This window comes from Capricornis sumatraensis, chromosome 2 (genome assembly GCF_032405125.1).
Source record: "Capricornis sumatraensis isolate serow.1 chromosome 2, serow.2, whole genome shotgun sequence".
In the NCBI taxonomy this organism is placed as follows: Eukaryota; Metazoa; Chordata; class Mammalia; order Artiodactyla; family Bovidae; genus Capricornis; species Capricornis sumatraensis.
The window spans coordinates 132070778-132083374 of NC_091070.1; the positions used below are offsets into that span (position 1 = coordinate 132070778).

The following is a 12597-nucleotide window of genomic DNA, read 5'->3' on the forward strand; positions in this document are numbered from 1 at the left end:
TGCCTAAGTCAGTGAGTTCTACTTAGTAGGAGCTAGTGTGTGGATGTTTGAACAAGGGAAATCTCTTTCTTTTCTTCCCACAGAGTGCTGGCTCTTGCTCACTTGTTCGGCTTAATAAGGTTTATTCTCTAGACAACCCCCCCATAAACTGTATAAAGGAGCAAGATATTTTTGAAGCATAATTAAAGAGATGAATGAATATACAAATATGTATTGATAGTCATCCTGACCCTTGTGTAACAGAGTTTATGGAGCACCTACTATTAGGAGGCATTATTAGTATTATTAGGAGGTAATTAGGAGTAGGAGATCACCTACTATTAGGAGCCACCGTGGTCACTCAGATTGTAAAGAGTCTGCCCACAATTCAGGAGACCCAGATTCCATCCCTGGGTGGGCAAGATCCCTGGAGAAGGGACTGGCAAACCACTCCAGTATTTTTGCCTGGAGAATCCTGTGGACAGAAGAACCTGGTGGGCTTCAGTCCGTGGGGTCGCATGGAGTCGCACATGACTGAGCAACTAACGCGTGGATATGTACTATTAGGCGCCACATAATACTAGGAACTATCCTTTCTGCGTGCTTTGTGTGTTGTTTGGTCGCTAAGTTATGTCCACCTCTTTTGCGACCCCATGGACTGTAAACCTGCCAAGCTCCTCTGTCCATGGGATTTTCCAGGCAAGAATACTGGAGTGGGTTGCCATTGCCTTCTCTAAGGGACCTTCCTTACCTAGGGATCAAAGTCGCGTCGCCTGCATTGGCAAGCAGGTTCTTTACTACTGAGCCACCAGGGAAGCCCTTTTGAGTGCTTACTTATGCCTTAACTGGTTTGGAGTCTTAAGAGTTTCTCAGTTAAGGCACACAGCAACCCCACGAGGCAATTTCTGTTGTTGACTACCCTTCTAGGAATTTGGGCTTCCACGCCTAAGGCGGGGACTGGCGATTGAGCTGCAGGAGGCGGTAGGGTGCGCACGTGGGGAAGGGACACAACCCTGCCCACGCCAGTCCGTCTGAAGCGGGTCCCTTCCAGACCTCTGATCGGTCCTTTCCTAGGGAAGTGGGTGTGCGGCCAGACTTGGGTGCAGAGAAAATCTTAGCGACTGAAACACCAGGGGGCGCTAGCGATTCAGCTTTCCGATGAAGAGCGAGGCTGCCCGTGGCGACCTCTCAGCTTCCCTTCTAGACCCTTTCGCCGGTTGCTCCATTCCCCAAAAGCGAAGTCGCGCAGTCGTGTCCGACTCTTTGTGACCCCATGGACTGTAGCCTGCCAGGCTCCTCCTTCTATGGGATTTTCCAGGCAAGAGTACTGGAGTGGGTTGCCATTTCCTTCCCCAGAGGATCTTCTAAGGGATCCAACCTGGGCCTTCCGCATTGTAGGCAGATGCTTTACTGTCTGAGCCACCAGGGAAATCCATACCCCAGCGGCTGCAAATAATCTGCCTGCACTCACCGTGTCCTACGTACTTTCGCGCTTAATGTCAGAAAACCTCAAAGGAAGTTTCTCATAGCGTCTTTACCGTGACGCTGAAATGAAGGCTAGCAAGGTTAGTTCTTGCTCAAGGTTACACTTGAGGCCCTGCCACCCATTTGGGGAACTTGCTGCCTGGCATGTCACCTGGGCAAGGGTTCCCTCATCAGAGGGTAAATGCCAGCCTTTAGCATGAGGCTTTACACAGAGTCAGTGCTTAATAAACATAAGCTGTGTCAGTGTCAGGCAGGCACAGCGAATGTCCAGGGGATTTGTGTGTGTGTGTGTCTCCTCAGTATAGCTCAGGGTCTGCGTAGAGCCAGCAACAACAAACACCCGTTAAAAATATGTGAATGAGGATTTAACAGTTTAACATTTCTACTTTGTTTTCTACCTCTTGTTTGTACCCAGCTGGGACTGACAACTCCCAGAAGGTAAGGATGAGGAATGTGGGTGTGTGTGTCGGGGGTGGGGGAGGGGCGGTATTGGGAGAAACCGAAGAGGCGCAGGGCAGGGAGCAGAGCTTTCCCATGCTGAGAATAAGGCTCACATAGAGAATGAGAGGGGGAGAGAGAGAGATGCCAAGATCTAAGTCAGAGCGGAAGGAAAATGAGCCCTGAATAGGAGCCTTGTGCGTGGCCCTGTGGTGCTGACTCACCAAGACTTGGGAGAGGAAAACACACTAGGGATGAAGAAGGGGCCTGTGTGCTGTGGCTACCAGTCTGCCACCCCAAGGACACCCGGTCTGCCCTGAGGCCCAGATGGTCTTGAGAGGTTTTGATTTGGGTTAGGTGGGCTGGGGGTGGGGGTGGCCACTATAAGGGAGATGGGGAAGTCTTTGGAGAATACAGAAGACCCTTCCTGGGAGAGCTGTGGGTCTGAGTTCAGGTGGGCAGGAGGAGCAGGGGAAGGAGGTGTCTCTCCCCAAATATTCAGTTGCAGTCTCCTCCACAGGCAGGTGTGGCAGGTCAGACTCACAAGCCGGGAGAGGTAGGTGCTCATGGCTTCAGTGGCTTCTTGTCCATACCGGAGGAAGAAGTCATGCCTTGTGAGTAAGTGCTTCCCAGAGCTGATGCTACAGATGGAGGCATGGCCTGGGAGTAGAAGCTCTGCAATCCTCCCCACTCCCAGCCTCACCTTGGCTGTCAAACCGGTTCACAGACATGAGGATGGGATTTTTGTGGCAACCAGAATGGCAGGTGGCCCTAGGCCAGCAGGTGGAGGGCAGAGCCCTGGTGGACAGGATCAAAGGTCAGACATTGTGGAGAAACAGGCAAGAGGAGGAAAGAGCACCTGAGGGAGCAGCCGGGGCTGGGCTAGGAATTCTGGTCCCAGGTCGGCTCAGGAAAGGCGCAGGTGGCTGAGCAGAAAGAGGGAGCTAGACTGACTCTTTAGACCTAGCCTTGTTCTCCCCATCTGCAGTACAAGGGAGCTAGAGTCAAGGGGCTCTAAGCTTCCTTCTCACTGTAACATTTGATGATGCCATGTGTCATCCCTCTCTCTTTTCCCCACCAAAGCCTCTTCTCTTTCAGTGTCCTATTCCTAGCTCAGTCTCAGAAGAAAGCTAACAAACCAGGGGATTCATACTTAAATGTATTACTGTCCACAAACTAATATTCTGAACTTCCCAAATGTATTACATATTAAAAAAAATTATTTATTTATTTGGTTGCATCAGGTCTTAGTTGCAGGATCTTCGATCTTCCTTGTGGCATGTAGGATCTAGTTCCCTAAGGACTGAACCCCAGGCCCTTGCACTGTGAGTGCAGAGTCTTAGTCACTGGAAATCCCAAATGTCCTACATACTTTCTACTATAGTATGGCCACTGGAAGGAGAGTGGACTTGAAGGCCTAATGAATGAAGGTTTGAATCCCAGCTGTGCCCCTGACTCTCAGCCCAGCTGAGTTGTAGGACCTTGAGCAAAGTCCTGGGCCTCAGTAGGCCTTCATTACTGTATGGGTCAAGCAGGAATAACCTGCCTCTTTCAGTAGTTGTGTTGATTAAATGAAGTAACACATGTAATATACATGATTGACAGCTTGGTACCAAATAAAATACTCAGAAAATGTGTCTGCCCACATTTAGGGGACTTAGTCACGACCAGAAAGAACAGAGTCTGAGAGATTAAGGTGCAGGAGGCTTACCAGGAGTTTCCCTGGTGGCTCAGAAGGTAGAGAATCTGCCTGTGCTGCAGGAGACCTGGGTTTGATCCCTGGGCTAGGAAAATCCCCTGGAGGAGGTCGTGGCAACCCACTCCAGTATTCTTGCCTGGAGAATCGAGAATCCCCATGGACAGAGGAGCCTGGCAGTGTAGAGTCCTTGGGGGTCGCAGAGTCTGACACAACTGAGCAACTGAACACACACAGGCTTATCAGAGAGAACCCTTGGGATCCACAGGAAGGAAGAGGGGAGGGAGGAAAAAGAAGAGGTGGGGACAGTTGAGCTGCAGCAGTCTCAACGGAGGGCTTAGTCAGCTCTACAGGGAGTTTAGAAGCTCGGATGACCCTTCAGAGCTCTCTTGATTTGGGACAAGGAGGCCAGGTCTTTATGCTCCATATCAGTCTTTGGATGTGGACTGCCCATGAAAGGAGATGTGACCTTGGTGTCAAATCGCTTTCCAAAGGGCTTACAGCCAAGAGCTGTTTCCTGTCAGCATTTCCTGCAGCTAGGAAAATAAATCCTTCATTCCTGAAGGGGGACCTGTGTGTTTACCATGCTGAGTTAATTAGTAGGACTCTTGTCAGATTAAGTAGGTGACTCCCCAGGGAGAAGGCCAGTCTTGCTGCCACACTTCCCAGTAATTTTTCCAAGCCAGCCATTTCACAGTGGTGTGGGCAGAGCCACGCGACCTTCCCAGTGCCCCTCCAGTCTTAACAGCAGCACAGACGTTCACACCACTGGGAGAAAAGGAGAAACTGCTTTCACATCCCTCCAAGGGAAGCAGTCACTTGCAGGTATCCCAGGACCCATTGGATTCTGTTCAAACCTTGTCATTCCCCCTTTTGCTTATGGAGACTTAGAGGGTAGGAGGGGACATTTATGGGTAATGTGGTATTTTGGCAGAAGGTCCTTTCTCAGCGTGGCTTTTACACGTTCCTAGGTCTTCTCTACAGGTTACTTGATAATGTTTTTGCAGCCTGCTGTGGCCTGGGAGCTCTGTCAGTCTCTCTGCAACAGGACTTAGCTTTCATTCGAAGACCAAGACAAGCCAACTGAAACATATTGGAAACACAGGGAGATGGTGTGGAAGTCCAGGTAAATAATGCTTTGGAGAGAGGAGAAAAGGCATTTGCTTCTTCTCTCTTCTCTGTTTCCGCCCACAAGCAGCTATTTTTGCTAGGACCGCCTTTAGTGACCCTATATAGCATTTCCACCCTACCTGCATTATTGTCTCTAGTCTCTTTTTATAACATTGTGTGTCCCCCAACCGGATTGTGAGTACCTTGAGGTTTTTCTCTAATAGCTATGTTGGTTTCTGTCTCTATCTTAATTATATAAGAGATCTCAGTTGCTTGAGGGGAATTAATGTTTTTTGTTCCATTTACCTGAGCTGATAAATGCCTCTAGGTTAGGGTGGTAAAGCAGCAGCATGGTGTCCTGCGAGGTGTAAACCTGCCTCATGCTAAGCAGCAGCCCAGACACTTACCTTGAGGTCCACCTTGGTCCACTGATTGGAATCTCTATGGGGAGGGGCCTGGAACTGGCGTAATGAGTGACTCAGAAGATTCTCATTTGGGCAACAGGTAGTGGAAGCAGCAAAGCACTGGGTTTTCAGTCCAGCCCTGTCACCTACTAAGGTGCCCGGTACAAACCTCTGGTATTCACCACTACCTCATGTGTACACCAGGGATAACACTTTGCAGCACCCTTGTGCAAATTACTAAGGGAAGATGTGAGTGAAATCATTAACATGGTCCTTGGAATCCAAGTAGGCACTCTTGACTTCAAATACCACTGACATTCTTGCAAGACAGATTCCAGAGCTTTATGTCATTTCCTTCTGTTAGAGCCAAGTGAGTTCTTGTGAAAGAACAAGTGAGGGTTATGAGGAACTATTTCTCAAAATGTGATCTTCAAATCACCTGCATCAGCTGGCCCTCAGGCCCAGTCCCCAGGAATCTTTATTTTTAGCAGGATTCCTGTGAGTACAACACAAGTTTGAGAACTAGTACCCCAGTGTCCTTTCTCTTCCTTTGCTTTTACCAGTAAACTGGCCATTGATATGTGAGCAAATGGGTGGACAGGCTCTCAGGTTTTCTCAACTGTTTTATAGCAACTAAAATTATTCTTTTGGAACAAATGATGCTCATTTCCTACCTCTGATGCATTTTTCAAAAGACATTTGAAATTCTGTTTCAAGAGCCAAGCATCAGAAGTACTCTTTATAAGTTACATATGTGTACTAAGTCGCTTCAGTTATGTCTGACTCTTTGTGACCCTATAGACTGTAGCCTGCCAGGCTCCCTGGTCCATGGGATTCTCCAGGCAAGAACACTGGAGGGGTTTGCCATGTCCTCCTCCAGGGGATCTTCTCGACCCAGGTAGTACTTGCTGAAAAATGGATATAACCAGTAATTGGCTTAAATGCTAGGAATGTAGATATGTAAACAACCACACTGTGTGAACATCTTTTGTACATCAAAGATTTTCAAGTGCTCGTATCTGGCTACACTTGCATTTGCTAACAGCGTAGCAGCAATAGCATTGGACCAAGACCAGAGTCATGAGTCATCTGTGAAATGAGAGGGCTGGACAAGATCAGGCGTTCTTATCTTACAGGACAGGATTTATGGATGGCTTCAGGGTCTCTGGACGCCATGAAGCCATCAACTGAATTTTGCACATAAGCATATACATTTTTATGGGGACAGCGTCCAGCTATTCTTAAGATCCTCAAAAGGTCCAGAACCCCCAAATGATTTAAAAATTATAGACTGGACTATTGTGAAGGCTTCTCTCAGCTTCAAGATTCTAAGGAAAACCAATGTCCCATGTCCTTTTGGGGTCTAACCTGGATGGGTCGTGTATCTTCGTTTGTTTTTTTTGAAGCCAGGAGCCAGTGGTCCCTTTTTCCCAATCTGCTCCTTCCCCAACAAAATGGGCCCTGTTGTGCAACATTCTCCACTTGGTACAAACAAGACTACTTTTGCCCAGACAGTATGGTTTAAGTTGTTTTAATGTAGTCTGCTATAAAAATGGATGAAGACTTCTGCACGGTACATTTGGTTTTACAGATGTTAATAACTAGTTAGTGCTTGCGCTATGTGCTGCACATCTTTATGATCTGTTGGCCAGGAACAGCTCTCGCAACATGGGTTAAGACCAGAACTGTGAATCATGGAACTTTCACTTAGCACACACACAGTCTACGGCAAACTTAAATACTAATCTATAATACCTAATTGGATTATTTGATCCATTGCAGTATTGTGCTTGTTTATCTCGGAAGATAGGCAACTAGCAAAAATACACATTTCTTTTGCACTTCCCCACCCCCATATTACACTGTAAAAGTAATACATTATTCAGTGCACTTTCTAAGAAATAAACTTCCTTATAGTATCTCTCTCTATATATATATCTATGCCAAAACAAAAGAAGAGCACAATGCAACTTGTAAGATTACCATTTAAAGCAAGAGAGGTAACAATACTCTGGGATTATAGCCCCCCTCCTGTTTAGAGAAGTTCCAGTTCGTGTGACAATGCATGGGAATAAGCTTTAATGCATGACTGCTCTGGGAAGTTTAAGATAACCTCTTTATCATTTGGTAGACATGCTAGGGCATTACCAGTATTTTCATTTTTCCTTGATGCATTGGCTTCAGTCAAACCATAAGCTGTGCAGACACCAGTGTACTCCAGGGTGATTCATCTTGATTTCCATCACCTGCTTTCCTCCCATCAACTCATATTGGGTTATGAGGAAATAGGTTTAAATCATAACAGGTCGTGCTGTGTTCTTAGTCACTGAGTCCGACTCTTTGTGACCCCCATGGACTGTAGCCCACCAGGCACTTCTGTCCAGGCAAGAATACTGGAGTAGGTTGCCATGCCCTCCTCCAGGGGATCTTCCCAACCCAGGGATCGAACCCAGGTCTCCAGCATTGCAGGCAAATTCTTTACCAACTGAGCCACCAGGGAAGCCCTGGCTGCTGGATAAGTGTTGACTAGAACAATGTATGTGAGATCTCTCCATCCTTGTGGACACAAAATCAGGTAACCACCATGTCTGAGGTGGACAGTCATTATACTCTAGGGAGTTTGTTGGTTGTGCTAGACAACAAATTGGAAAGTTTGGAGGCTTTTGTCCACACAAACTCACTGTGATGGAAATGACAGAAGTTTCTAGAATTAAAAAGGCTGCAGCTTGGCAGCTTGTGAGCTAAATCCAGCTGCAGAAATGTTTAGCAGTATTTTAAAAGTATTTTGATCAGTTCTTGATATTTGAGAATGTTTCTCATGAAAATTTGGATTTCATAAAAATCTTAGGAGCTGGTAACCCTGGTCTAGCATTCTTGCGTAGCAACAAGCAGCTGAAGTGGCATAAGAGGTGCCCTTTTCAGCAGGGCATGGGCACTTCACTTTACTAGGGCTCTCACTGCTCCCAGCTGTTATACGTCATTTGACTGACTGACTTGTTTTTCTCATTTATATGACCAGTTGAGCTTTGTGACACTGGGTTGGTTTGGCCTTGTCTTCATGATGGACCTGATTTCATGTGAAATTTCCCCCTCCCCATGGACAAGATTCTTTCTTTGATTGGGTCCCAGCTACCTCTAGTTGCTTTGGTAGGTAATCTTAACATGCATTTCTACTCATCCTTTACACTATATTGCAAACTCCAAAGATACAATCACACTAATATTTATGTGTTTAAGTGTGTGTATGTTAAACACGTAAAGGGGTGTGTATTTATACAGATATATGTATACTTTCATTTAGGTAAAAGTTAATTTGGCTCCACAGATAGGGACACCAAGTGCTGGCAGCTTGGAGAATAAGTGTAGAACAACTGGCTAAAACCTGTATAATTCTGACATAATATTACAAAGACGGTGAACTTTAAGTTATTGCTTTTGGATTACAGAATAAAGATCTCATTCTGTTGCAAAACTTTTACACAGAATGAGTAACCATTTCCTATTCAAGTAATAGCAACCGGAATCAGAAGTTCCTTACAAAACAGTAGATGCCTGAAGACATTTTTGAAGGAGATGTGATTTCATTCTATTCAAGAACTTATGCAGGAAACTGGGAGTGATGAAATTTTTCCAAAGTACAAGAAAATCAGCACCCCAACTGCTTAATGTTCAGGAGGGTTTTTCAAGGGCTCTATAAAGCTCACTTTGTGGTGAGTTTTCATTCACCTTTAGCATTCCCATTCTACTTATGCAGCCTTATTTCTGAACACAAAGCTTGTATTAAAACAGTAAGAGGATTAAAAGCAGTGTTGGTTTTTAACATTCAGAATTCACAGAGGATCTCATTTTTTTTTTTTTTTTTTTTTTGCAGTTAAATGATCCATTCTGTGCTTTTGCTGCAAAATCACATTCATATGGCAGTCTAATTTCAGGCACTTTTAAAACATGTTCATCTGGAATAAAAAAATCTGCATGAACCACTTCTGCATAATTCAAAATGAGTGTTGAGTGATTTGAGTCTCCAGACAGACAGCAAATCACCACCTGGTACTCAGTTAGCTTTCTCCATCATAACATGATGGTGACTGTGAAGCTTAGGTGTCTTTGAGGTGCCCTTCTAGCTTTAGCACAAAGATGGGAATCATAAAATTCCAAACTACTTAGTTTCTACTTATAAAATACAAAAAGGTGAAATACACTAAATGTATTATAAGACGGTTTCAGCTAAGATCAAAATAAATAACATGATCTGACTCAATGGTTTGACTCTTGAGCTCCTGGACGAAATCTGATGGAATGTCAAACGCAGAGACTCCCTCCTAGGCACTAGCTGTTGGTAGGCAAAAGTATCTCGACATCCTTGCCATTGGCAACAACAGCATTAGAAGAGCAGCTGCTGCCAAGGTCTTCTGCAGTGGTCAAAGAGGACGCCTGGGAGTGAGCTTTGGTCAGGGGCGTGGTAGTGGATGGAGAGGGAGTGAGGCCAGGCTTTTTGGGTGGGATGGGTGGAGGGTTTCCTCTCTCAGCTCTGGGGATGGTAGGGGACTTGATCCCTGGAGACAGGGGGCTCAGAGGACTGGACACTTTTCCTGGAGTAGGTGAATGGCTGGTGTCACCTCTCGCATTGGCAGTGCTGGCCAGATTTCGGTAGTCTGTGCCAAAGGGAGAGCTGTTAGGAGACACGGGCTTTATCGGTCCTTGGTTAGTGAATCTGGAGAGCACCTGAGTGACTGTGTTTCGGGCCAGCTGCTTGGCAGCAGAGTTGTCTATGAGGGTGGGGGACAGATCCCTGGATGGAGGGCTCTGCAGCCCGCTGGCTTGTTGGTCCTGATCTGCTTGGGACTGAAATTTGTGCCGAGCTGCATGGAACCGCTGGTTGATCCCTACTTGGTAGGATGACTGGTAGCCAGGGCTGCTAGCTGATGACCCCAATAAGCGCTTAGTTAGTACTGGTGACGAGCAAGGAGAGGAGGTGAGAGAGGAAGAGGCAGTGCTGCTGGGAGATGGTGAGCCCCCGCTGGAAGGCAGATGACTAGGCGCTGGGCCTGGTGTCTCTATTCCCACAGGACATCCGCCGTTCTCCACTGCTTTTTCTTGGGCCAGTTCCACAGGCTTCTCTCGTGGAGGCACTTGGTTTTCTGCATTGCTGCCTGCGATCAACTCCTTGGTAGTCTGCATTTCTGGGTCAAAATGTCCATTGGTTTTTGCGTAAGAGTAAGTGGGAGCGGTGGGACCAGGCAGCTCGCTGGCCGTCACCTTGGCTGTGCTGCCCCCATGTGTTTTCTCTGCCTGAAAACTCTCTGTTTGGCAAAATACAGACACTAGCACGGGTGGCTCAGTTACCGTGCCTTTAGACGCGGTTACTGGTTTCTTCATTTGCTCGCTGGGGCCAGTTTGCTGGTGCAAAGCCTCTAGATTCTTCACCACCTTCTTCAAACTCTCCATTTCTTCTTTCAGAGTTCTGGTCCGGTTCTCTTCTCGGTTCAGCTTTGCTCTTAGTTGTTCCCTTTCAATGTCAAACTCAGATAACTGCTTCTCCACCTGGGCCTCCGTCTGCAAGCCCCGCTTCCTCTCGGCGGCCAGCTCTTCCTCCAGCTTGCTCACTCGGCTCTTCTCCTTCTCCAGTTTCAGGCTCAGCTCTCCTGCCTTCTGGCCTTCCTCCGCGGCCTTGCTGGTGGCCTTCTTGCACTCACGCACCAGCATGGAGGACAGCTGCTTGTGGCGGGAGCGCTCCTCTTCCAGCTGACTGGAGAGTTTCTTCTGCTCTTTTTCAAACTTTTTCACTTGGGACTTTTCAAATTCCAACTGCAAAAGAATGCCACCACACATCTGGATTAGAGTAAGGAAACAAAGAGACACTGACAACTGTTACATGCCATGTGCTTACATCAACTATTTCTTAAGTATTACAACACCTAACATAAAAATGTACACACGACGACTTAATCTTGCTTTGATGATTTAGGAGGCACTTCTAGTTCTTACTGTCTCAGGGTTATTAGTGGGAATCTGAATTGTCATTGTGTTCTAGGTCTGTGGAAAGTTCAGAGGAATAGAACCAATCAAAACAGAAAGAAGAAAGCCATATAAACTGGATTTTGTGATGAATGCTGATGAAAACAAAACCTTTAAAGCTTCAGTAATAATTCTTTCTGGTCTTAAAAACAAACAATCATAAGTAGCTGCATATGAATCATTCTTCTACACAAATGCCATTGGCTTTAACCATCATCCCAACCCTACTTAAAGAACAAAATGAGAGGGAAAGCGTTCAAGGAACCCTATTAGTCAGTGTTTTTCAAACTCTGAGACCCATGAATGGATGGGGAAACCATTTAGTGAGCCATTAAGGATGTGAACAAATGAAACAGAAGTGAAAATATTAATGTGTATTATAAGCAGTAAGGGTTATGTATGATTTAGTGAGATTTTTGTTTCAAGCGTATGTATATATGTGTATGTGATGTAAAATGTATTTTTTACTAGGAGTCCTAAGTCAAAAAAAGTTTTGAGAGTTCAAAGTTAGTGTTGCCCAAAGTGTGTTCTATGGAATGATGGTCCACAGTGAATGATCTCTATTAACAGATTTTATGAAAATATAGATTTGCTAAACACAGATTACCCTATATTAATCTTGAAGACTCACAGCATGCTTTGGCATACTACGAAGTCTAAACAATTGAAGTTAGAAACCTCTTTGTGTGTTAGTCGCTCAGTCGTGTCTGACTCTTTGTGACTCCATGGATTGTAGCTTGTCCATGGGATTCTCCAGGCATGAACACTGGATCAAACATGAACATCTGGGATCAAACCCAGGTCTCCTGCACTGCAGGCAGGTTCTTTACCATCTGAGTCACCAGGGAAGCTTCTTTAACTTTGTTTAATACAGTAATCCCCAGAGTTATCTGATCACAAAGCCCTTTTTATTGAGTAACACCAATTTATACCCTGCAGAATAATCTTCAGGAAATGCTACTCTAGGCAAATGCTGCTCCGAGCCCTTCCACCTTAATTACCTGTTGAGTCAGCCGCTCTCGCTCCTTCTCCAGCATGTAGGTGACATCATCGCCTTCAGCTGTGTCCTGTGCATGCCTCTGCCTTTCTTCTTCAAGGTCTAGGATTACCTTTAAAGAATTAAAAAAATCATTTCCAAATATAGGGAGTCACACTTAGAATACAATGTAACAGTAAGTGCCTATCTAAGCATCCAAGATCATATTCCATAGATACATAAGTAAGTAAATCCTAGTCAGGGCCATCAAAGAGCACACTGTCTAGAAGGGTGAAAGATATGTTCTAGAAAAAATACAGTATGTACTTTACCTCACACAAAGTGGCATGTAAACAGAAAAGAGGAACTCATTAGCTATAGGGACTGAAAAGGTTTCAGAGAATTAAGAAGTTTGTTGCGATTAGGGGACAGGTGAAGGCAGATTCATGGAAAGCTGAAAGCTGAGGCTTTCCCCGTGATGCTCAAATCACTGG

At 45.7% G+C, this 12597-nt stretch overlaps 1 protein-coding gene across 1 annotated transcript in view; it reads right to left on the reverse strand.

The window, feature by feature from the left end:
* Positions 1-6666: 6666 nt before the first annotated feature.
* Positions 6667-12597, reverse strand: part of CTTNBP2NL (CTTNBP2 N-terminal like) — a 52307-nt gene continuing 46376 nt past the window's right edge. Inside the window, exons 4-5 of the mRNA XM_068964130.1 lie at positions 12129-12236; positions 6667-10917 (exon numbers count right to left, since the gene is read on the reverse strand). Coding sequence (XP_068820231.1) covers positions 9439-10917; positions 12129-12236 — 1587 coding nt within the window. The 3' untranslated portion in view covers positions 6667-9438. The remainder of the gene's footprint in view (positions 10918-12128; positions 12237-12597) is intronic.